We start from the raw sequence: 23,307 nt of genomic DNA on the forward strand, positions 1-23,307 counted from the left end.
GGGTTCCAAAGTTTAAGGAGTTCTCCTGTAAAATGTTATATTTAAAGTCGGTGTACAGGATAACTCAAAATCTACTGTACCAATCGGTCTGAAATTTGGTATGTCACTAATTTTAATAATTCTACACACGTCAAGCTTTTTTTAAATTTAGTATATTTTTATTTAACAAATTAATTGTAGAATGTTGTAGTCAAAAATCACGGTTTTGAATTTTAATAAAATATATATTCGAAATTCATCTTAATGCTATTTGTTTCACCGCCACTATAGCCTTAAATCTCCAGTTTCATTTGCTGGCACACTCGAGCTGCGGACAGCAGGCGGGATATGACAGCTCAAAGTTGCTGTCGGTGAAATGGCAGCCAGGTCGTGGAAACGACTGTTTGTCACAGCTGGAATGGATTCCAAGGATGCCAATTTGAAACATACATAACATACATTTGTGAATAAATTCGCATTCTACTCACTGTCGGATCATCAGTAGATAGTCGTCGGTGCATTCCACACGAACACAGTAGTCATCATAGCCGGTGGGCAAAATGAAGCCGTGCAGGGGAACGGCCAGCTGGAGCTCCTCGTAGAGACAGTGCTCCGGCAGTCTTGGATGCTGGGTATGACCGCGATACTGGGTGCTGAAGCCATTGGCTGCCACGGCGAGCAGGAAAGCAAGGGAGCAAGCTGAGACATAGACCCACAGCGATCCGGACATGGTTAGGTTAGTGTTGGTTGTGCTGCTCTGGAGCCATCTCTTATATGGGGGCCATCCGAGCGGCGGCGGTCTTATCAGCGCTTCGCCCTATCAATAATTTCGATTGGGTTTGCCTTGCTCTTCAGCCCGAAATGGAAGTGGAAACGCGAAACACGGAGGAAGTTGAATCAGAGACGTTATCATCGATTGGGTCAATAAAATGGCAATTAACACACTCTATTCTCGAGGATGTGTCTTATTTAAGACTAAGATAGCTGCAAGAGCTGCGTAAGTGAACGTAATGGTTACCTGCACAATCTGGTTATATCTAAGACCAATTTGTAGATATTTTTAATAATATATATATATTTTTTTAAGTCTAATATATATATATATATATGTATATATGTATTATTTATACCCTGTAAGTGGTTACAGGGCTCTTTAATGTCTTAGTTTATACGAAAATAGGAGCGAAAAAATAAGAGGAAAATAATAATTTAATGAAAGATTTTTCAGGACTTGACTACAATAAGGGGTAAACCTTAAAGTTCTCCTCTTTATTATTTTGAGACATAAGATATTTCTCTCTAATTTTGTTAGAACAATAAATAAATCCCTTAACAGGCAACTCCAGACGAGTCAATTTCGCCATGTATAAGAGGGTTGCCTGCTGCTCGTACCTAATTTTTTACTAATTATTCCCTTCCGTAAAGAGCATTATTTTTGTATAATTATTGCTTATTTACATATTATGTGGCAGGTGTGATCTTACCTTGAGTCTGGCGTGCGTGGCGAAGCTTTTCTTTGGATCGAGCGTAGTCCCAATCATAGAACATCGAATCACATGCCACGTCCCCCGACGGATTAGCATTAATTAATGCTAATGGCTAGTCCCTGCCCCAATGCACTTGCATTCGCACTCGTGAGACCCATTACAGCAAATTAGCATAAACGAATCTCTGCCAGATGGCAGCCTGCCTGGCCGAAATTCGGATTCAGATACAGATCCAGATTTGTGTGTGCTCTTTGCGTCGCAGCAACCTTGCTACAGTTTCTCGAACCGTGTCACTTGAGTCAGGGCTTCCCCCCCGCCGAATCCCGATCCTCCCCAGAGGCAAACTCTCGCTTTCAGGGCTCTCGCTGGCTTAATTAATTTAAACTAGAGCTAGAGCGGACGCCTTAAGTCGTCGGCAAACAAAAGCAGCGTCGCAGATGCTATCTACATGTATGTACATGCATATACACACACACAACACACCACACTCGGTGTGTTTTATTATTAATTTTATATAAAAGCATCAACAATTAATTGTAATTGACTCAGTCGCACGGGCAGCGCACAAGTGCCAAGTCGGATTTGGACTTGGATTCGCCTTTTTTTTTGTTTTGTTTTAGTTTTTTTTTTAATCTGAAACATTTCCTCCTGACTTACTCCCTAGTTAAGCATGCGGTTCGGAGTTCCTGCTATGGGCCTTGTCGGTCTGGTGCTCCTCCTGGGCATTTGTGGCTCAGCTCGGGCGGATCTATGGTATCGTGGCAATGCGGTTCACCCAGGTAAGTGAGAGCGGATATGCTGGGATGTGGTGGGGGTATTTATATTCTCAGGAAGTATAATTTCCTTTGGCTTCTCCTGGTTGAGGATGAAATCTAATGGATCCCGTGAAGCTAAAGATAGATATTATAGGGTTAAGGTTCATTCATGGATATATATTTTGTATTTATTATTTTATTTGAATTCCTTTTTCCCAGACTATCCTGGCCAGTGCTACTATGAGGAGCTAAAGCAGGCCATTCCCAAGAAGCAATCATACAAGCCCATCAACAGGGAGGGCTACTGCCAGTCCATCTACTGTCGGCCGGACAATGTCCTGGAGATACGCTAGTAAGCATTAAATTATATAATATTAATTACTATTATTTAACTAACTATTATTTCAACCCTTGTAGTTGCGGTCGCCACAACCTAGTGCCCACGGACAAATGCAAGATTGCCTCCGATATGCGACGCACCTATCCCGACTGCTGTCCCAAGCTGGTCTGCCAGGAGTCGGAGAGCAACTACATCTAGGCTGGATGAGATTCGATCCGGTTGCTGTACATAAGCCGCCTAGTATTAGCCCTAGTTTTATAATTCTTTTGTTTTTATGTACCTATCTTTCTTTTTTTTAATTAAAGCTAAACTTTTGTTAATGCCTAGCTTTACATTAAGTTTTAAATACTTACACCAAAATTTTAAATTAAATAAAAACTTAAAAATCGAAAAGCAAAGGCTTCTTAATCTGGAACTACGCAGCAAATCCCTCGCTGGCAATTATACAATTAAGAGACCCGCACACACAGAGGCTGCTCAAATCTGGAAGTCCAGAGATTCGTCGCCGCCTCTCTCAGTTCTCATCTCAATCAAGGGGAAAATGCAAATTGCGGTTACTAATTTGCAAACAAAACAAACACTCAACGGCAACTAGGAACTATAAATAGGTAACTGGTTGGCCGGCAGTCGGTTCAGTATAATCGCCACGTTACCATGATGCGCAACGTATCCGCCGCCATAGCCGCCGTTTTCCTGCTGGTGTCCGTTGTGACGCTCCTTCTGCTCCCGACTGCCGATGCTGGTGAGCTTCCCCACCCAGAAACCTTCAACCCGCGTGAAGGATTAATCCCTCTCTCGTTTGTGTAGCCAGCGAGCCCGTGTGCACCTATCGCAACTCGGAGGATGAGACCATATTCCTCAAGTATCTGCCGCTCCTGAAGCGAGGCGAGGACTATGTTGACTTTGGCAAGGAGGGAAAGTGCCTGAAGCGGGCCATCTGCACGGACACCTTCAAGACCATTGTGGAGAGGTAAATCGTTTTGTTCAAGAATCAAAGTTAGTTTGTGTAAATAATCCAATGATATATAATTTTTTGTGGCAGCTGCGCCCAGCACAAGATCACCTGTGCCAACAAGGATCGCTTTACTGGCGTCTTTCCCGGCTGCTGTCTCAAGTGTCCTTAAGTTCAATATCGTGTGGGTTCTATTTTCCAAATAAGGGTAAAGGTGTTGAGTTAAAAAATAACTAACTTGATTTATATTGGAATACTTGTTAAATATGATAAATTATTACAATTCCAACGAATAAAAAAAACATAATTTTTAAAGAATTGAACTCTAATTCAAAAAGCCATGTCACATTATGCCTAAAACTTGATTTAATTTAGGGAATCATTTCAAAATCAAATAAATATATAAAATTCAGCTCTTAAAAAATATAAATTATTATATTAAAATATATATTATTACAACAAAGTGAATATGAAATATTAAAAATAAAAAATATAATTAATTCTTGAGCTTAACAAACTTTTCTCAGTGCCAAATATTTAATTTGGCATTAAAAAAGTAAAAATTATTAAAAACAAATCTATTTATTAATTTTGACCAACCAAAATCACTCATTTCTCTCTTTTTGTCTTTCCTCTTTATTTTTTCATTCTTTCGACCTCTTTTTTGATACGTTTTCTTATTAAATCAATTTCTTAATGTTTTTTTTTTTATTGTTTGTTTAGTTTATTTTTAGTTTGTTCTTAGATTAATAACATGACATGGATTCGGCGGCCTTCTTTATTTCCTTTTTTTAGTTTTATATTTTTTTTTCATGTTTTTCTTTTCCTTTCTATCATTTGGGACTCAGTTCTTTCGCATTCTGTGCTCCTTTACTCTGGCTTCGGTTTACAAAGATCTCTTTTTGTTTTTAAGATAAAAAAAATAATAATAATCACGATGAGCTAAAAATCTGTTTTAATATAAAATCATATAAATTTAAAGGGACAAGACAAGGATGTCAAAGGACAAATGCCACAGTTGGATTTATTTGAAAAACTGGCCTTGAACAGGGTTAGCTGAAACAACTAGAACGACTGTTTAAAACTATTAACCTTCAGGCGACGTTCACGGGGTGAGGGAACATACACATAAACACAAAACTAACACCTCCTGTCAATACTAGATCCAGAACTCAAGCGAGAGAACATCAGAAAAATCTTCCAAAATACGAATCAGGGACAAGCAAAGGATGTAGTTGTCAATTCTAAAATTTGAATTCAGGATTTGCTAATGCAATTCATCTAAATGCACCCCTAATAAATTCAAGACAATTTACAAAATTCAAAATAAAATATAACGTTGCAAAAAACGATTATTTTGATAAAAAAAAAATACCTAGCCTCCGTTTACAAAATTCGCTTACTTCTCTCCCTCTCGCTCACATCCAAGCGGGCACAGACTCTATCTGTATCCATCTCTCTCGTTTTTACATAATTCTCAGCCTTCTTCTTCGCATTCATCTTCGTCTTTTAGTCTGCCTGTGCTTAGTTAGTGTTATTTGTGGTTCCTTCTTCTCTTTTTCTTTCCCTAGTTTGCTTTTGTTCAAAGTATTGGTTTGGAAATGTTTCCTAAAACAAAAGGAATTTCAAGTTTTTCATTTCTTTTTATTTCACTTGTTGGTTTTCGGGTTAGTGTGTGTGTGTTAAGTTTCGTTTTTTGTTTTGTTTTCTTTTTCTACCGTTTGGGACAATATTTCAGTAGTTGGAGGAACGCATTGGAAACAAAAAAAAAAAAAATCAGGGAGCAATAATCATTTACAACCGACACTTATCAAGAGAGAATATTAAAGGATGCGTGTGTTTTGTATATGTAAAAATATCAACCGACGGTAAACGGTTAATGTTTATATATATTTGATATAAACGGAGTGGAGTTTAAACGTATTTGCAGTTAAGCGACCAAGTTTAATTACAATCTCCTGTGGCTGCCACTACTCTTCCTGTTCTTGCTGCGGAGGCTGCTTCTCCTAGACCTAGTTGGTTGCTGTGTGTGTGTTGTGTGTGTGTGTGTGTGTGTTTTGCCGGCTCCATCGCTTCCAAGTTAACTATAAATACAGGCCGCTTATAGATCCTCATCCTCGTCGGGCAGGGCGGTCGCCTGGGCCTCCTGCAAGTCACGCTCGATCTGCAGCTGCCAATCCTTGTCCATCTTGACCTCCGGCGGCAGCAGGGCTGGCATCGCGACGAACTCCAGGTTGGGATCACCCACCAGCTTGCGCGCCAGCCAAAGGAATGGTTTCTCGAAGTTGTAGTTCGATTTGGCAGAAATATCGTAATACTGCAGAAGCCGAAAGAAAACGAAAATAAATTAGTTTTTGAGAACTCAAAGCTCATAATCTTAATACACTCACCTGCAGATTCTTCTTGCGATGGAAGACGATGCTCTTCGCTTTGACTTTACGATCCTTAATGTCGACTTTGTTGCCACAGAGAACGATCGGTATGTTCTCGCAGACGCGGACGAGATCGCGATGCCAGTTGGGCACATTCTTGTAGGTGACACGCGATGTAACATCGAACATGATGACGGCACACTGGCCCTGGATGTAATAGCCGTCGCGCAGTCCTCCGAACTTCTCCTGACCAGCGGTATCCCAGACGTTGAAGCGGATTGCGCCACGATTGGTGTGAAAGATCAGTGGATGCACCTCCACGCCGAGTGTGGCCACATATTTCTTCTCAAACTCGCCGGTCATGTGGCGCTTGACGAATGTCGTCTTTCCGGTACCGCCATCGCCGACCAGCACGCACTTGAATGTGGGAATATCTTGTCCTTCTTGAGCCATTGCCTTCTGCTTCTGCTTTACTTTGATGGCGCAACAACAACGGTGAGCTGGACAATGCAATAATACAGAGATATACGGCGTTAGTTAGCTTCTGCTTTCTATTTCCAGATTTCTGCCGGAGGAGCGAACACAGGAGAGGACTGCAAATGCACGACGATGCTGTTGGTTTGGCGAGCGCCAGGCGACTGACGCAGGATTCAACGACGGCAACGTTTGTGACGCACACGAAGGATGCGTCAAAGCCCGCCAAGGACGCAAACAGCTGTTCCCTCCAAGCCAAAAACAAAACGGGAAAGGTGAACAGGAGCAAGAGAGAGAAAGAGAGAAAAGGAGAGAGAACGAGGGAGAGCAGGGGTACTGCTGCAGCTGCCGCTCCTGCTGAGCCGGAGATAAGGAGCAAAACGAGCAGAAAGTGAGGCGGCATGCAGGTAAGCGAGATTCCTGGCATTCCTCACGTTGAAAAACAACAACAGAAAAAATGCCCTGGAAGGCGAAAGGAGGCACTTTGGCCACCAAACAACAATGCCCGAAAGGAGTTCATGTCGTGTACATAAGGAAGGAACAAGAAGCGGATAAATAAAATACAATAATGACTAGTCAGGACCCATCAAGAAATCGCGAAATATGGAATAGGGATTTTGCTACCTATTTTTTAAATGAAAATAAATTTGTGATAAAAAAATCTTTTTGATTAATAAAAAAAAAAAAAATTGAACACAAATCTCCTAAAAATTACGAACATGTTGATAATTTCCAGGTTTCACTTAAAAATAAAAAAACGATACTTTTAAGAAAATTACACTTAAATTTGCTCAATTTTGTGATATTTTAAATATTTTTAAGGGCAATTTAACATTTAATTTTAAACAAAAAATATATGGAAAAAAAACATTAGTTCTTAAGCCAGATTTCACAATTTCACAAATTCTTGAATAAAAAGAACGAATTTCATGAAATCTTGAAACTTGCCCCTTTTTCAAACAAGGACAACCACGCTTTGTGAGTCACTGGACTTTCGGACATTGCGAAATGGAATATTTCCAATATTCACCGGCCAGTGCTGCCCAATGCCCTTTCCAACAATTTCCAATGCAAGGAGGACCCACCGTAGCCGGCAGCTTACAGTTGTTGGAAGTGAAAACCAAAACCCGACGTCACCGCTGCACACTCTTTGTGTGTGGGACGCCAGACGCTGCAAAGCGCGCCAAAAATGCCCACAGACCAGCGTGAGAGTGCGACTGCGAGAGAGAGTGCATTGCCAGCCCCGGTTCACGTGAAAAGCACTCCGGCGGAAAATGAAAAATGTTTGCGCCTTAAATTCTAAATAACAAATCAAATTCTAACGCACGCACACCAACACAATCACAAACATACACGGGCACGCAGGGACAGAAGCCGGCGTCGCTGCCGACAGAAGCGCCGTTCGTCGCCAGAAACATGACGCAAATTTCGTTGCTTTTTTTTTTTTTTTTTGCGATTCAGGTTTAACCTCACAAAATGCGGACGGCGAGTCGCCGCTGCCGATGGCATGGCCATGGGAAAACCTTCGCTGCGGAATGCTCGCCAGGAGATTTGGCGACTGCGTGTAGGTCTCCCGTCGCCTGCGTCTCGCCTGGCTGGGGCTGAGGGCTAAGGATGCGGACCCAAAACAGCAGAGTAGCACGCGGCTGGCGGCGACCACGTCGATGTCGACGCCGGGAACCGCTGGGCCGACTCGCTTTTTTGAGCTTGGTAGGTGGCCGAGTTATTTCGTACCCGGCACCAGTTTACTGGCGAAGCACGGGCCAGAAGAACAAGTGGCCGCCGAAGCTTCCACTGCTTCAACTTCCTGCAAGCGACGCCGTCGTCCATATTGCGCTGAGGCGAACGGCGAGGGGCGCGGGGCGGCAGCGGCTTCACCGGCAGCACGAGGTCTTCCAGCGCCTCCGGGAAAGTTGGCGCCGGAGCTAGCATGGACTATTCACAGTTGGGCGCCTCGAGTAGGGCTTTACTTACATTTCGCTGGACGTTAAAATTCTTTTGCACAATCACACTTTTGCCGAGCCGAACGAGTTGGTTTTATTTCGCAGTGTGGCCAGTGCTGGCAAGACATCGGAGCACTATCGATACTATCGATGTTTTTTAAAAAGGCGATACATCGATGTATTTTGTCCAACATCGATGTTTTTGCATCACTAATATCTACTTCAGTGTTGCCAGATGAAAATTTGGCTCTCCCCCTAAAAAATCGCAAAAAGTTGAATTTTCCCCCTAAAAAATACAGTTTTCACCCTAAATTTAAAAAATCAGTTAATATCATAAATATAAGGAAGAAACATCTTTTTATTAGTTAATTTTAATGTTTTTTTATACATATGCATCGATAACATTTTCTGAAAACTCGGCATGGAAACCTTTTTGTTCACAAAAAGTTTCAAAAATTGTTGAAATTGTTGGGTAGATCATAAATTCTACAATGTTTTTTCAAAACATAGTATTATAACAATTTAAAAAAATTCCTCCCCCCTAAAAAAAAAAAACCCCTAAATCTAGGGGGAAAACCCCTAACCTAGGAACACTGATCTACTTGTTTCTTGATATGTTAAAGTGAGAGCCTAACAGACAGCGTTAACAGAATTTTCTGTTAAAATGAGAGCTTAACAGGTTTTGCTTATGGAATTCCCAAATTGAGAGCCTAACAGAGGTTGCTTATGGAATTCCCAAATTGAGAGCAACAGCACTCAAACCGGCGCTCTCTCACTCAATTTCTATCAAGCGCTGCCACTTTTGCCGAGCCGAACGAGTTGGTTTTATTTCGCAGTGTGGCCAGTGCTGGCAAGACATCGGAGCACTATCGATACTATCGATGTTTTTTAAAAAGGCAATACATCGATGTATTTTGTCCAACATCGATGTTTTTGCTTCCCCCTAAAAAATATCAAAAATGTTATCGACACGGATGTTATCAGAGCGGTTTAAATTTACGATGAGAAATGCAATTATAAACTGGAAAAAAGAATGGCTAAAATGGAAAGTGATGCAGTGCACAGTTTTCAACTGTTATAAAATGGTTAAAGACCTTGCTAAAAGATGGGGAACTTTGCTATGCGTGACAGATTTAAAATCGGATATCGATAAGTAATTTAGGCGAAGACGTTAAATTTGAATTTTCGTTTAAAATTAAAGAAAGGTTCAGAGAGGAAAGTAAACCTTATAAGCAATATTTTTTTTTAAAACATTTCATTGCATATTTTTGTAGCCAAAATTCAATTATGCCAACTTGCTTGTCTTTATAAGTTTAAATATTTCATTGTAAAATTTTCCCAGCGCGTCACTTGTGGTGATTCAGTGAATAATTAATGGGACTTGGTCATAATTTTGGGTCAGTTAAATAGCCAATATGCAGACTCGACCATTTTTTTTTCATCACACTTGGCTTTTAATTTGCTCAGCTATTTGCAGACGCGATGACGGTGTTATTGAATGCCGGCGTATTTGAAATATTTAACCGGTTTTTGCTCTCTCAACATTGCCTCAAAGGTTGATTGCACCACAAACTGTAAATAAAAGCCACACCTGCGCACTGTGGAGCCAGGTGAGCGAATGTAGTTGTAAATTAATAAACTTTGATTTGTTTTCAAACATTTTAGCAGACTGATTTGAATATCTTAGCAAAAAGTATATATGTATGTAAGGTTAAAATAATAAATACATTCAACCTCCATTGGTCTTCATAGCTTTGAAAATTATATGTAAAAACCATTAATATCTCGACTGTCGAGAGATCCTATAAATAATATAAATTACCTTACTTACTCATCACTTTCCCACCGTTCAGAGGTGAATTCTTCCCACTGTGCCGCTGGTTAATTTGCATACAAAAGCGGGAGAAGAGTTGACAAACTCGGCAATAGAAGACTGTGGGACTTCTCCTCCAGTTGAGCGATGAGAAAGGTTTCCAAGGCGGCGGCGGCGACACTTGGGAGGAATCCGCACTTGAAGTGGGTCACCACCACAGCCAACCACATCGCAGGCCAGGATGGAGGAGGAGTAGCAGGTAGCAGGCAAGGGAAGGGAAGAGGAGACAAGAAAAGACATTCCGCTTTGCGTTCTTTGTTTGTTTAGTTTCATTGATATTGTATTTGCCAAAAAGCTTTATTGTTCGTTAAATATAAATAGTTTAGTGGTTGCTGGCTTGCTTGTGTTTGCCCAATGACAATTGCCATCATCATTCGGACTTGTGTATACTATTGCGGGTGTGTTATTGTGTCTATATCTATTCAATATTGCTCTATAATATGTATGGTTGTAGCTGCACATATTCATGCCAAGTTCTGCCGTTCCTTTTCAGTTCAGTTTTCAGTTTCGGTTTCATTTAATTGCCATTTCAGACAATTTTGTTCCGCATGTTTATCTATAAAAATGCTCCCTCTCTCGCTGCTGTTGGCCGTGCCATAAATTAACTGCGAGGGAGGGGAATGGGGAGCGCACGCCTCCGAAAGCGAATTATTGATATATTCCTTATGAATGCCAATGCCCCATACATTATATGGTAATTATCGTTAAAATACTCTTGCTTCTCGATGGAAAATCGCTTGAAATTCGCTTTCAGTGGACTGACTAAGTGGCCGAGAGAGACTTGTTTTAGTTCGTTTTAAGTTTTTAGTTCTTAGTTAACACAACAGAGTTTGGTTCTATATCTCGTAAAGGACTTAGCATCGATCTACAAGCTAAAACTTACGGTCTAAATAAGATAATCATTCGATGTTTGGGTTACAATATTCGAGAATCCAAGGATTTTCACATATAAAAGTGTGTATATATATAAAATGTTTAAGCCAATACAATACGCTGGTTCTTATGTACAAAAGTCAATAATAGTATTAGTATCAAAAATATGATCTAGTTGCAAGTGTAAAGTATTCGCTGCCTTTGAACTCAGTCATTCGATATAATTTCATATTCGATTCGTTGCCTTTCGCATTACAAATAAGAGCATATTTTCTCGTTAATTCATTGTTAATTATTTACAATTAAACATAGGTTTATGGGGATAGTTACTTTTGGCCTGACCACTTTGGAAGTTCCACTAAATAATACAATGTGCGTTGCACTCGCTTACACCAAGTGCTACGTCTCAATAAATTAAGACTACTTTTAGTTACAAAACAACACTAAAATAATAAAAAAAAAAAAAAAACTAGGTTTCGTATGAATAAAAATAATGAGAAATCATAATTGTACTGCATAGTAGTTTCTGCGTTTTCAATAACTAAAAAAAAACATCAAATACACAACGGTTGAGGGTTACGATGAAAAAAAAATGTAAAAGAAAAAGGTGGGGTTTTTGTGAATACAGTTTGAATCTGGCGCCCAAGTTGGGATATCTACCCTGTGCGTGGTGTGTGTGCGAGTGTGATTTTGCTGTTGCCTCATTCGCCGTTGAATTAAGCTCGCTTTCCTTTTTCACTTATTTTTTCCTTTTTTTTTTTTGCTGCTTTTTACCATTTTAACCTTGATCGATCGATCAGTATCGTTGAACTTTCGATGATCAATTTGATTGTTTCCGTGTTTGTGTGCGTGTGTTTACAATTAACTCTTTTGGGGCGCCCTTTCGGGTGAAATATAAAAGAAAAACACACACCTTTTCGGTGTGTTTATGCCTTCCAGTAAATAAATTCCGATTGTTTACTCTTTGCAGCAAAAAAAAACAAACGGTAAAAAACACAAAGAATTGTGTTTAAATTGAAAAAGATTCCGCCGCACAAACACACACATTAAAATAGTTTCAAAAAACAAAAATCCACTCAGAAGATCGTAAAAAAGAAAGAAAAAAAAATGATTAGGCAATCAAAATGTCACACACACACTCACACATCAACGGCTGCAGTTGGAGAATAAATAGAATGCAAGCCAAGCAGTCGTCAATGGGAGGGAATCGGGAATCGAAAATCCAAATCAGATTCCAACTAATTTAAATGTTAAACATCCACATCATTTGCATATGTGTTTGTTTGTTCTGCTCATGGCTGCTGCTACTGCTGCTGCTTCTGCTGTTTTTCTCACACTTGAGATTCGAGGCTACAAAAAAAGCGGAGCAGCTAAGCAGCAAAAACAACAAAAGTGCCTCAACAATAAATTCCTTGTGGTTGCCTCACACACACACAAATACATGCACACTGCAGCTGCTGCTTTGGATAAAAGAGAGCAAGAAAAGAGTAGTAACAATAGTTTTGCTTTGTTTTTGAATTCCTGTTTGGCCACAGTCATTTCGCAACACTGACCGACTGTCCAATTAGAACGTGTTAAACTGACCTGACGGACAGCTGCTGCTTGCTCTCCGCTACCGTTATTCCGCCGCCTTTTTGTACTGCTTCTTCTGTGTTTACTGCGATGCATAAAATACGTTTCTTTTGTGCCGAGGCTTAAATTGAAGCTGAATACCAGTATGTGCAAGTACTTTTGTTCCAAAGCAGCGGTTGTTGGCCGATTTCAAAATCACGCTTGCTCACACACACACACAGATACAAACGCACACAATTAGCTGGTCAGTGCGCGTGCTTGAATGCTGCTGCTTGCCTTTGTTGTTGCTATTGCGCAAGTGTGCGCCGTCGCTGCTGCCCTCAACTCGTCTCGAAAAACTCCGGCTTTTGCGGCTTTTGTTGTCCAGTCTCCGTATTGCCATTATTTTCGTTCGGAAGGGAGGGAGGTACGCTGACTTGGGGCCTGGACGGGTTCCGGGAGGGGGAATTTGGGCGGGTTCCGGGCTCACTTTCGCATTGTCGCTCGTCTCGGTTTTCTGCAAGCAAAGAAAAAAAAATAACGAAGGGCACAAATAAGTACACGATATATTGAAGTATGTATGTACAGTGGATATTTGCAAGTATACAGAGACAGCAGAGGACAAAATAATAGCACTGAGCTTTAATTGGGTCGAGCATCTTTGTAGTTATTTGCTTCACAACAAGAACCACGCATCAAAAGAGCACTGCTTAATCATGACAACACCCACGCAAAAATAACTGGACTACAGTCATGGCAGAACCCGAAGAACAGGTGGTTATCGTTGACCAAATTAGAGACTGGAAACATGACTGTTATTGATATTTGAAAAGTATAGAAATGCAGAACTGCTTTCTGGCATTTTGAGCTAAGAATGTAAAACAAAATAAAGCAGTGTAAGGATCCTTCCTTTTTATAAGTAACCCAAATTCAAAGTCGATAGGAAATTTATGGGTTGATTTGTCACAGTTAATGCAGCATTTATGCAGACTGCCACGAAATGTACTTCCTAATTTTATATGAATGTTTCTTTGTATATAGAATTTTCAAGGCAATTGAATTAAACTGATATAATGGACCCTTATTAACCAGCTGGCGATAATGATACCTATTGCTTTGCCCGTCGTTGTTGAGGCATGGTACAATAACGCCGACTGTCTCCTTTTCCCATTGCCATCTCCCTCTTGTCCTCTCTGTCTCTTTCGCACTCTCTCTTGCTGGATGCGACGACGATGGAGTCCGCAAATTAAAAAATAATGCCCTGCGTAAAATGTAAATGGGCCACAGTGCAATTATAACTTGAAAAAAAAAAAAATTATACAAAAAAACTGCAGAACGTACAAATTAAAAATTGCCGCTAAACTCAATTAACCCGAAGCATGTGTGCGTGCATTTGCGATTGCGATTACTACATTTAAATTTGTATTTAGCCTTTCCTAAAGGCGGCGACATTTTGAGCTTATTTCTGCAGAATTCAGCCCCACACAGGAAGGAATTCATTACGCCTGCAGCTGTTGTGTATAGTTTGGTTTTGTAAGGCAAGCCTTAAAGATATGCAAAAGGTGATAACTAGACCATAGTTTTCGCTTTCTTTTAAACCCTCTTAACTTGGCATTAATATCACGCAATCAGCGCTCTGGTTTGTCGTTAGTCTGCTTCTTTTTTTACGGCCAAACTGCAGAGGAAGTATTCATCACGTTCGGCCAATAAGCGAGTATTATCAGCATTTACACCCGTACTGTATGCAAATTAAAGGGAAAACAAAAAGTAAATGAGCTAATTCAAGTGGAATTTAATTCACAAAAACACCCCTCGATCAGCGGCTCACAGGGATCAGTGATCACCAATTAGTAATCATTAATGCTAGTTGCCCAGTAATCATCTGGTAACGATTTAAATACAGAGTTGGTAAATGGTTTGCCACTAAAAAAATAGGGAAACCCTAGTTAAAACCTAGTTAAATGATTCAATTCATGAAAATTGCGTTACGCATCACATGCTGGTGATTATGAAACTGATTGCAGCATTTTTCCCACTCTCGTTAAGAAACTTTAGCTCGTTTTAATAAGCTAATTTAAGGATTATTGAGGAAAAGCAGCAGCTAATCGAAGTTATTACTAAATTCCATGTCTGAAGCTAGAAATATATATATATGTACATATATAAATATATAAAAGCTAATATGGAAAATATATCCTTTTCTAGAGTCAATTATTACCGATTTTATAATGAAATCAATTAAATAAAATCAAATCTGCACTGCTTGTCTGAACATGCAAAAGGCAACCGACCCTGTTTTTGCCTGCCTGCTTTACCGCCACAGAACTCGACGACGCATATCCAGACTGCAATTTCTTCGCTTGCATTGCATTGTGCATCTGTGCAATTCGGTTGACAAACGATGCGCTTCCTCCCTTCCAAGCCCTCGCCCCTTCCGCTCCGTCATCCTGCACGGCAACTCCGTGATGAGATGTGCGTGACGTGGACACGCCGCACTGGGATTATGCAAAAGAAAAGAAATTGCAAAGCAGCTGCAGTTGCCACACACACACACACACACACATACACAACGGCTTGCAGGTCACAGTTTTACATTGACTGCTTGCTTTGACTGCGAGAGTGCAGTTTTGGAGGCACTTATATCCTAAGGTACCACTGAATCCGGGACCGAAAATCATTTATTTCTTTTTTTTTCGGACTGTGTGTTATAATTCGGTTGCGTAATCCCCCGAAATGGGCCCATGGGCCAAAAAACCCAGTGTTTGTTTTGTTTTCTCTTTCGCTGGGCGAAACATGGGACACGCAGTCATCATCATTGGCGGCCCGACGCACATCTGGTTTGGAAACAAAAAAAGTGAGGCCAGCAGCAGGCGGCGATCAGAGCGCAAGCAAAATAAAACACAATAAAAGAACAGACTGAGGGATTCTACAGTCAAACCAATATATAGCCAGGATCTGGCTTAGCTATGTATATGAAGTTATTGAAGAAGAAAGAGTTTCACTTTAAATTTCTAGAAGCTTTAGGTAGCTAATCACATTTCTAAAAATTTGTATAGTTATTCGCTGTTTCAAAACTCATCAAATTACCCAATTTCCTATAGTCTTATTAGATATATTACCATATAAACACCTTCCTTTACCTGAACTACTTAATCAGACTGAGTTCCTATAGGTTTTCTGACAGAAAACTGGTTTGGGTTTAAGCGGATTTACTGCCTTAGGAACATAATCCTTTAAAGGTTTTAAGACTACGCCCTGGGTTTTTCACCAGGATCATTATTGTACAACTTTAAGCACTGTTCCTAAACTAACACAGGCCTCTTTAGAAGCTTACTGAAAGAATATAACCTATTTTACCCACAATTCTCAATATAACCTTTCCTCACCTTCTCTTTTACCTAATTTCAAGATAGTCTTTTCCTTTTGACGGATCTCTACTGTACCTGGATTTACCATGTTGAGTCTGCGTTTACTTTGGGTCATTTGCGATGTGTCAAAACCACTTGAGGCAGAAACAAAATTAATGTTAACAAAAAACAGAAAGAAAAACGGAGAAACAGACACACCAACCGTGGCGCTTATCACATGCTCAACGACAACGACGACGCCGGTGAGTCCAATTTAAACTCAATTTTCCCTTTCGGTTTCCAGATACGGAGGCCACAAGCAAAGGCAACCATCCATTTCATCCCATCCCATCCCAAAGCATCGCATCCATCCCGGAGCATTATCTCCGCTTGCGTGTGTGTCAAGGGTTGCGCTGATTACTTTATGGCCATGTGGAAATCGACAGGAAATTGGCCGCTGTTTGCCCGTCCGGCGGCTATGCCGGCGTCAGAGTTTTCCGATGAAAAACAATAACATAACGGCACCGTGGCCGCATTCTCTTTACGGCCGGACCGCCCTGGGAACCCGTCCGGTTGAACTCGAAACTCGAGTGCTACACGCGAAATCGTAAATGTGGCGCATGTTGTAAAGCAATCGGGAAAATGGACAGGCCAAATGCAAATGGAAATGACCATCTTGGGCTATGTGAATTTTCCCAAAAACAAAAAAAAAGAGTCATAAAACAGACAGCGCACACACACACTGCGCAAAAAAAGGAAAACAAGGCCCGGCGCCCGGCGTTTTGGGAAAACTTCCAGGTAACCTTTCTCCTTCGAATCCATCTGGAGGAAATCCGTTTCAGTTGGGGGTTAATTTGGGTTCAAACTAATGCATATTTTCTTGTTTAAATTAAGTAAAACTCAACCCGACCCAAGTGGTCGGGAGTACATAAGTAATTAAACTACTTAGTTGTGACATACGGCCTTAATGACTCTCCCCCACTAACAAAACAAGTCAAAAAACTCGAAAAAAAAAACAGAAAAACCCTTGGCCTTGGGTGGATGAAACTCACTCAAGTTGGGGTTTACCAACTTGTGACTTGGCTTTGGGTTGAATCTATAGAAATGAGTAATTATCACCTTTTGCAGAGACGGAGAGAAAGGATCCATAAAGAGAGGAGCTCTTGGAAGAGGTGTTAAAAATATGAAATGTAGAAATATACTTAATAAATTAATATTTAAAATAAAACTAAGCTCCACCCCATTGCATAAATAAATACAGAAACCCATTTCCCGGAAATATAAATGGAACCAATTAATGCCACTAAATACTATTAGTAAACTTTGCCCAAGAGAAAGATCACCGAACCCAATGAAAGCCCTCGAGAAAAGTTAACTATTTCTATTGCAAACAAACGACAGACAAAAACCCCATTGAGATGCTTGGCATTCCTCACCTAAAGCCGATAAGTCCCACAAAGAGGGAGGGAGGTGGAGGAGAAGGTAGCCCGCTCCGGGCTTACTCAACCGCCGGAGGTGAGTGTGTGGCCCCTATGTTGTAAGCCGCTTGGTAAGCCAGGCAAGGAAGGGTCGAGACTTCGAGACTCGGCGCACTCTGTTTGCCATGCAAACATACTTATGCTATCGCGGCGCTATCGGGTATTCAACTTACATTTGTTGGTTCAGCAAACAGTCTCCATTTTGGCGGCGACAACGGGAACTGTGGTGGTGGCAACCGGCAACATGCCCGTCTCCGGCAGCGGTGGCGAGTCCTCTGCCAGGCCACTGTCCGCACCAGGACTGCTGGGCACTATGGTGCACTGCATGCTGGTGTTCTGTGTGACCTCTGTGCCGCCGCCGGCCATCGAGCAGGGCAAGCCCTGGGAGCTGCTCGAGTGCTGGACACCGTTGGTAGTGTTGGTGATGTCGTGGCGCAGCCGCGGACAGCAGATTCTCCGGCAGGCGGTGTAAACCTGCGGCTGGCAGCCCACCACAATGAAGATGAACACGCCCTGCAGGGCATTGATGAGGTCCGTAAAGAACCAGGCGCCATGGGGTCCACCCACCACCCAGGAGAGGATTTCCGCAATCCAGGTGAGGCCCATGACGACCACCAGCTTCAGGCATACGCGTCCCAGCGCTGATTTCTCCGTGGATGTCTTGGCATCATCTCGCTTCCAGAGGCCACAGGTCAACTGATGCGTGGTGGACACAAAGAGGGCGATGTTTGCGCACAGCAGCAGCCCGATGGGCCCGTAGAAGTAGGCGAAGATGGAGAGATTCCGGTTGTCGAACCAACAGTAGAGCTGCCCGAATCCCGGCCGCAGCAGCGTTGTCTCCGGCATCTGGTCAATGCAGGCGGCCACAAAGGTGATGAGCAGCGGTCCCCCGAAGGCGTACAGCGCGTACAGGCATAACCGGAGCGCCTCCTGGTTACGCTCCAGCAAGGTGGGCCGTAGATCCCGGAATGTCCACCAAATATTGAAGCACATTGTGTTTAGCCAGAAGAAGGCGGCCAGGAAGAAGAACTGCATGCCGATGGCCACCACCAGGCAGGCCATGGGACGTGACTGCAGGTCGGAGCTCAGCTCCTCGATGGCCAGCAGCACCTTGCCCACCAGCAGGCAGAAGACGTAGCAGATCTGGCAGCGCCAGTGCAGAGCATGGTGCACCGCCGGCAGCAAAAATCCGGCCACCAGAGTGGCGGCCAGGAAGACAATGGACACCAGTATGCCGCCGGTTAGCACGGCCTTCTGTAGATTGTGCTCACCCAGCGACTCGTGCGATCCCGGCTCCTGGCTCCCATCCTCGTGCGTAAACAGATGCTGGCAGGCGATGATCTTCACCTCGCCCTCGCGCTGCGTGTGCTCCAGGCAGTACTGCTCGGCGCTGAGATTTGTGTGCGGCAGTCGAAGGCTTCCGCTGGAGCGGTCCAGCTTTGCCTCCTGCCAGTCGCCGGCGATGGCATAGCCGCCGATGCTGCCGCCGTGCTCCGAGCACTCTGGCAGGCCGTACGAGGTCCTGTAGCTGCCCAGGGGCAGTTGTGGTGCCAGCCGGAGCTGCCCGTCCATCTTGAGGCCGGGCTGGAGGTTGCAATTCTTCAGCTGGGTATCGTAGCTCCCGAACTTGCCGCAGCACTTGCGTAGCCGGAGATCGGGAAGAGCAGCAGTAGCAGCAGCCGCCAGGCCCACGCCTGGCTCCTCCAAAGCGTCGGCTGTCTGCCCGTTGTCCTGGCCAAGGCAAACGAGGGCCACCTCCAGGTCCACGCAATACTGGGCCGGATCCACGAAGAGGGCACGCTCCCTGACATACAAGCTGCCGTTGGGGAAGAGCATCACGTTGCCGTTGCGGCTGCGGAAGAGCTCCTGACGACGCTCCGGGCAGGCGGGACGGCTGTTGGGCAGGAACTTCATGAAGCGGGGACTGCCGCCGGGCGGATCGAAGAATCGCTGCTGCTGCACCAGATACACCATGGGCACCCACAGTTCCGAGCTGCCGGCACTGCAGGCGCGCGTTGTCTCGTTGAGGAATTCACCCGTGTGGCAGCATTTGTTGAGCTTCACCCGCGGCGGTGGCGGTGGCCGGGCGGCGTCCTCACCACTGACCGCGGTAGCAGCCAGCAGGAGGAGGAGCAGGAGGGGTAGCAGCAGCATCTTCTGGCGGTCGATAGCCATCATGGCAGCCAGGCTGCAAAGCAGCTTCTCAGGGTTTCTAGTTCTCGCCTTGTCTCGGCCTCGTTCCCGATCTCGTTTACTCCACTGCATCCGTCGCGATCTCCCCTTTTCAGGCGCACAACATTCTTTTCGCTCGCTTCTTCAGACTTCGCCGCGCGTTGCGTTGCGCTGCGTTTCGCTTCGTCGCCGAAGACACACCACACAGATTTTCACTTTTCCTCTCTTTCGGTCATTTTCCGCTCTCTTTGCGGCCAGTAAACAAATCAAACAGTGGAAAATGGAAAAGCGAGTTGGGAAATGAAGATAATTTTCACCTCCGCCCGTATCACGTAAGTTGGCCAGCAGCGGCAGCGAACAAACAAACACAAAATCGTGGCGTCGCCGCAGCATAAACACACTTCAAAGGCGAGTTTGTTGTATCTATCACAGCGTTTTTCTCGTTTTCGACGTTTCGCGATACATATTCTTACGGCGTGTGTTTGTTTGTTGTTTTGGGCGAAGAAAACAAAGCGCGGTGTCAGTATAATTAAAAAAAAATAAATAGTCCACGCGCCGCGGCGAAAATTGTAGATTTTTTTTTTTTGGAATGATGTGCTTCGTGCCTTTTATATGTTTGCGGCCGGTGTGACCAGGTATGGCAAAAATTAGGTACAAACACTGAATTTAGCGGGGTTTCACAGGAAAACCAGTCTTTTGTCAACCGCCATGCCCTAGTCAGGTTTCACACCATATTAGAACAGTTTAAGAAGCGGTCACACTGTAAATAACATCGATCATTTCTAGTTTTATTGTAGTTTTCCATTACAACTATTTACTAATTTTGTTCTCATCCGGAACGTAGGTTAACTTTATTAAAACTAATTTGATAATGATATGCCAAACAGTTATACCAGTTTAAAATATCGACTACCATCGAAAATTATTAATCTCTAGCTTAACAGCTATCGACATTTTCCCATCTCTATTTTACGCAGGCCGCATTTTTCTCGTTTATTGGCAATTTTATAGACCGAATTAGCTAAACATGTCGAAAGCCCATCCCCCAGAGCTCAAGAAGTAAGCACTAAACCATTTAATCAAGGCGCAACCACTAATTTAATGGCGGCTCATATTTGCAGGTACATGGACAAGCGGATGATGCTGAAGCTGAATGGAGGACGCGCAGTGACCGGCATTTTGCGTGGATTCGATCCCTTCATGAACGTGGTGCTGGACGATACGGTGGAGGAGTGCAAGGACAATACCAAGAACAACATCGGAATGGTGGTAAGACGACGCCCTAATCATTCCAAAACAGAGTTATTCGAATTGCTCCCTTTCCCACCAGGTAATTCGCGGCAACAGCATCGTCATGGTCGAGGCTCTGGACAGGGTGTAGACCTTGCCTCGGACCTGGACATCGTCACCACTCACCAATTGTTAGCCGTAATGTCTAGTCTTAAGGCTCCCCTAAAACATTCAAGCGCTGTACACCAGAAAAGCATATAAAGTCGGAAATAAAATGTAAAAGTAAAACCAAGAAACTATCTTCTGATCTCACCAAGCTTTAGAATCGTACTTGTACTTGATAATAACAAGTATTTTTATATGAATTTACTTATGAAAGTGTTCTTGGGAGACCTTGGTTATCCAATCCTCACATCTAACTCTTGACTCAAGAGCTTGAAATTGAGCAATCTCAGCCTTAAAAATCATCTCTACAAGTGAGAACTTATTAAAACTTATGATATCTTTATATAATTTAGATATATGAATGGTTTTTAGGTAGGATAGTAGGGCGTAGTGATATAGTCGTCAGATCCGGCCCGTTCCGACATATATAGCAGTGAGAGTATATGCAAAGTTTCATTCAAATAGCTTTAAAACTGAGGGACTAGTTTGCGTCGAAACAGACAGACGGACATGGCTAGATCGACTCGGCTGTTGGTGCTGATCGAGAATATATATACTTTATAGGGTCGGAAACGTCTCCTTCACTGCGTTGCAAACTTCTGACTGAAATTATAATACCCTGCAAGGGTATAAAAGTTATAAGGGGTTTATAAGGCCTGTAAGCTATGTAAGGTAAGGAGGTAAGGAGACCAACCATAGTTAAAACTGACCAAGCCCAGTTCCTTAATTGTTAGTGAGTGAATATCTTACGAAAGTTAATCAGCTGCTTATTTATTTAGTTTCTAAGACTTTCACTTGCTTAGTTCTTTAAGTTGTAGACTTTTAAAGGTTTAGCTTAAGAAAGCCTTACATTGGTGACTCAGTTAATCCCTGGCCTGATCTCTTAACCTTAAGGCAAATCCCAAAGATAACAAGCAATAACCAACTTGTATAATAATTCTACAATAATTCGTAGTTGCCAACGCAGGGAATAAGGTCACTCCAAAAAGGTTGCTTTTATGGGCTGCGCCCTATTACTGTTACACCCATTCGTCAGTGAGTCCAGGTTCTTGACTCGTTTTCCCGTGACACCGCCACCCAAGCAACTAACATGGAGCCCATCTCCGGATGTTGATCTCGCCGCCGCCTCCAGTATATTCTCTCGCTTGCGTAGACTTTTGTGAATGGGTTTTATTTTATCATCTCTCTTCTTGCAAACAAAAAGCGCTTACAGTAGGAAGTCTAAAAAAGAGCGACTAATTTAGATTTCGAATGGGCGCGATCGGCGATTACTTGGAAATAACAAGGGGGCCAGTCTGCTTGGCGGCGTCGCGCTGCTTGGCCACAATCTGGTTGGCAATGCGGTCCAAATCGCGCTGGCCGATGGAGCTCAGTTTGCGTCCACCGTCCGGGTGCTTCTCGACCAGGCGGGCGTGCTCCAAAGCCTGCAGTGCCTTGCGGGCAGCACCGTCGGCGGCGCGGCAGAAGTGCGATGGGTGGACACCGTTGCGCTTGCGTCCGCCGTAGATCTTGGTGATCGAGCCAACGCCAGCGGGACTGCGATGGTACAGGTGGCGCAGGATCGAGGCGCAGCGCACGTAGAACCAGTCGGGATCGTAGGGGGCCAGCTCCTTGAATTTGGCAGTCTTAACGATGTCCATCTGGTCGGGCACCTTCAACTTGCCAGTCCTGCGGGGGGAAACAAACAAACGCGTGTGAGGTTATGTCCATAGACACTCCACTCAGCCGTCAGCTACTCACTTCTTGAGGAAGACGGCCACCGCCTTGGTAACCGCGTGCTGGTCAATATCCTTCACTGTGACGCCTGGCATCTGCGGAAAACAAGGCAAAAACCATTAGAAAACTCGAACGAAACACGTTGTTCGCACATCGCCGAATCGCACACACACACACACGAGCGCGCTGCACACAGACACACGGATAGACAACAAAAACTTGGCGGAATCCACGCTGACTTTCCGTCAGGCTGCCTTTTTGCATGCAAGCACACAACTTTTGGGCCAATCGCTAGCTGGCGCCATTCATTCGCCGCGCTGGGCGGTCACTTTCATTGAGTTTTGGCCATTTCAAACATAAAAAAAATAGTAAATCACATGAAAAGAATTCAGCACAACCTTTCTCGTTAAAGTCAACCGGAAAAAAGAACAAGGCGCGCGAAGTTGGCTGCGGTTCAGAGCTGCAAAAACTCGATGTCGCTATCGATACCAAAAGAGGCGATACATCGATGTTATCTTCAGACATCGAATGTCTCACCGCGGATTGTTTATTTTTGTATTATTATTCTTTGCCTACGACAGAAAAATTCATTAAACTTTC

At 43.3% G+C, this 23,307-nt stretch overlaps 7 protein-coding genes across 8 annotated transcripts; 3 read left to right on the forward strand and 4 right to left on the reverse strand.

Annotated features, from left to right (window-relative positions):
- Positions 1–184: 184 nt before the first annotated feature.
- LOC108084459 (uncharacterized) lies at positions 185–725 on the reverse strand. Its single transcript, XM_017180670.3, has 2 exons — positions 468–725; positions 185–392 (listed from the first exon to the last, which is right to left on the reverse strand). The coding sequence occupies exons 1-2, from the start codon at positions 707–709 to the stop codon at positions 287–289; spliced, it is 348 nt and encodes a 115-aa protein (XP_017036159.1). The 5' UTR covers positions 710–725; the 3' UTR covers positions 185–286.
- Positions 587–2,959, forward strand: LOC108084456 (uncharacterized). 2 transcript variants are annotated; one of them, XM_070288288.1, is made up of 5 exons: positions 587–715; positions 835–976; positions 2,131–2,245; positions 2,441–2,573; positions 2,639–2,959. In XM_070288288.1, the coding sequence occupies exons 3-5, from the start codon at positions 2,137–2,139 to the stop codon at positions 2,757–2,759; spliced, it is 363 nt and encodes a 120-aa protein (XP_070144389.1). In that variant the 5' UTR covers positions 587–715; positions 835–976; positions 2,131–2,136; the 3' UTR covers positions 2,760–2,959. The 2 variants fall into 2 exon arrangements, with proteins under 2 accessions (XP_070144389.1, XP_017036154.1); XM_017180665.3 differs by lacking the exons at positions 587–715; positions 835–976 and adding an exon at positions 1,899–1,916.
- A 210-nt stretch (positions 2,960–3,169) lies between these two features.
- LOC108084457 (uncharacterized) lies at positions 3,170–3,831 on the forward strand. The gene is made up of 3 exons (XM_017180666.3): positions 3,170–3,303; positions 3,369–3,531; positions 3,604–3,831. Exons 1-3 carry the CDS (start codon positions 3,216–3,218, stop codon positions 3,683–3,685), a joined length of 333 nt encoding a protein of 110 aa, XP_017036155.1. The 5' UTR covers positions 3,170–3,215; the 3' UTR covers positions 3,686–3,831.
- A 1,553-nt stretch (positions 3,832–5,384) lies between these two features.
- Positions 5,385–8,475, reverse strand: Ran (RAN, member RAS oncogene family). The gene is made up of 3 exons (XM_017180685.3): positions 8,334–8,475; positions 5,904–6,385; positions 5,385–5,830 (listed from the first exon to the last, which is right to left on the reverse strand). The coding sequence occupies exons 2-3, from the start codon at positions 6,336–6,338 to the stop codon at positions 5,615–5,617; spliced, it is 651 nt and encodes a 216-aa protein (XP_017036174.1). The 5' UTR covers positions 6,339–6,385; positions 8,334–8,475; the 3' UTR covers positions 5,385–5,614.
- Positions 8,476–11,774: 3,299 nt separating this feature from the next.
- Positions 11,775–20,195, reverse strand: mthl1 (methuselah-like 1). The gene is made up of 2 exons (XM_017180684.3): positions 17,598–20,195; positions 11,775–13,116 (listed from the first exon to the last, which is right to left on the reverse strand). The coding sequence occupies exon 1, from the start codon at positions 19,687–19,689 to the stop codon at positions 17,608–17,610; it is 2,082 nt and encodes a 693-aa protein (XP_017036173.1). The 5' UTR covers positions 19,690–20,195; the 3' UTR covers positions 11,775–13,116; positions 17,598–17,607.
- A 337-nt stretch (positions 20,196–20,532) lies between these two features.
- Positions 20,533–21,123, forward strand: SNRPG (small nuclear ribonucleoprotein G). The gene is made up of 3 exons (XM_017180686.3): positions 20,533–20,655; positions 20,718–20,865; positions 20,927–21,123. The coding sequence occupies exons 1-3, from the start codon at positions 20,624–20,626 to the stop codon at positions 20,975–20,977; spliced, it is 231 nt and encodes a 76-aa protein (XP_017036175.1). The 5' UTR covers positions 20,533–20,623; the 3' UTR covers positions 20,978–21,123.
- A 1,018-nt stretch (positions 21,124–22,141) lies between these two features.
- RpS19a (Ribosomal protein S19a) lies at positions 22,142–23,187 on the reverse strand. Its single transcript, XM_017180736.3, has 3 exons — positions 23,106–23,187; positions 22,732–22,802; positions 22,142–22,659 (listed from the first exon to the last, which is right to left on the reverse strand). Exons 2-3 carry the CDS (start codon positions 22,800–22,802, stop codon positions 22,260–22,262), a joined length of 471 nt encoding a protein of 156 aa, XP_017036225.1. The 5' UTR covers positions 23,106–23,187; the 3' UTR covers positions 22,142–22,259.
- Between the last annotated feature and the right edge of the window lie 120 nt (positions 23,188–23,307).

Source organism: Drosophila kikkawai, chromosome X, assembly GCF_030179895.1.
Source record: "Drosophila kikkawai strain 14028-0561.14 chromosome X, DkikHiC1v2, whole genome shotgun sequence".
Lineage (NCBI taxonomy): Eukaryota > Metazoa > Arthropoda > Insecta > Diptera > Drosophilidae > Drosophila > Drosophila kikkawai.

What these genes read in the sequence shown, in the direction of transcription:
- LOC108084459 (XM_017180670.3), bottom strand. Translation starts at nt 709, where the DNA reads ATGTCCGGATCGCTGTGGGTCTATGTCTCAGCTTGCTCCCTTGCTTTC. An exon ending in TATCTACTGATGATCCGACA is followed by an intron (nt 393 to 467) that starts GTGAGTAGAATG and finishes AATCCATTCCAG; the next exon opens with CTGTGACAAACAGTCGTTTC.
- LOC108084456 (XM_070288288.1), top strand. Translation starts at nt 2,137, where the DNA reads ATGCGGTTCGGAGTTCCTGCTATGGGCCTTGTCGGTCTGGTGCTCCTC. An exon ending in TGGCAATGCGGTTCACCCAG is followed by an intron (nt 2,246 to 2,440) that starts GTAAGTGAGAGC and finishes CCTTTTTCCCAG; the next exon opens with ACTATCCTGGCCAGTGCTAC. An exon ending in AATGTCCTGGAGATACGCTA is followed by an intron (nt 2,574 to 2,638) that starts GTAAGCATTAAA and finishes CAACCCTTGTAG; the next exon opens with TTGCGGTCGCCACAACCTAG.
- LOC108084457 (XM_017180666.3), top strand. Translation starts at nt 3,216, where the DNA reads ATGATGCGCAACGTATCCGCCGCCATAGCCGCCGTTTTCCTGCTGGTG. An exon ending in GCTCCCGACTGCCGATGCTG is followed by an intron (nt 3,304 to 3,368) that starts GTGAGCTTCCCC and finishes TCGTTTGTGTAG; the next exon opens with CCAGCGAGCCCGTGTGCACC. An exon ending in TTCAAGACCATTGTGGAGAG is followed by an intron (nt 3,532 to 3,603) that starts GTAAATCGTTTT and finishes TTTTTGTGGCAG; the next exon opens with CTGCGCCCAGCACAAGATCA.
- Ran (XM_017180685.3), bottom strand. Translation starts at nt 6,338, where the DNA reads ATGGCTCAAGAAGGACAAGATATTCCCACATTCAAGTGCGTGCTGGTC. An exon ending in ATCGCAAGAAGAATCTGCAG is followed by an intron (nt 5,831 to 5,903) that starts GTGAGTGTATTA and finishes CGGCTTCTGCAG; the next exon opens with TATTACGATATTTCTGCCAA.
- mthl1 (XM_017180684.3), bottom strand. Translation starts at nt 19,689, where the DNA reads ATGCAGTGGAGTAAACGAGATCGGGAACGAGGCCGAGACAAGGCGAGA.
- SNRPG (XM_017180686.3), top strand. Translation starts at nt 20,624, where the DNA reads ATGTCGAAAGCCCATCCCCCAGAGCTCAAGAA. An exon ending in CATCCCCCAGAGCTCAAGAA is followed by an intron (nt 20,656 to 20,717) that starts GTAAGCACTAAA and finishes TCATATTTGCAG; the next exon opens with GTACATGGACAAGCGGATGA. An exon ending in AGAACAACATCGGAATGGTG is followed by an intron (nt 20,866 to 20,926) that starts GTAAGACGACGC and finishes CTTTCCCACCAG; the next exon opens with GTAATTCGCGGCAACAGCAT.
- RpS19a (XM_017180736.3), bottom strand. Translation starts at nt 22,802, where the DNA reads ATGCCAGGCGTCACAGTGAAGGATATTGACCAGCACGCGGTTACCAAG. An exon ending in GTGGCCGTCTTCCTCAAGAA is followed by an intron (nt 22,660 to 22,731) that starts GTGAGTAGCTGA and finishes TTCCCCCCGCAG; the next exon opens with GACTGGCAAGTTGAAGGTGC.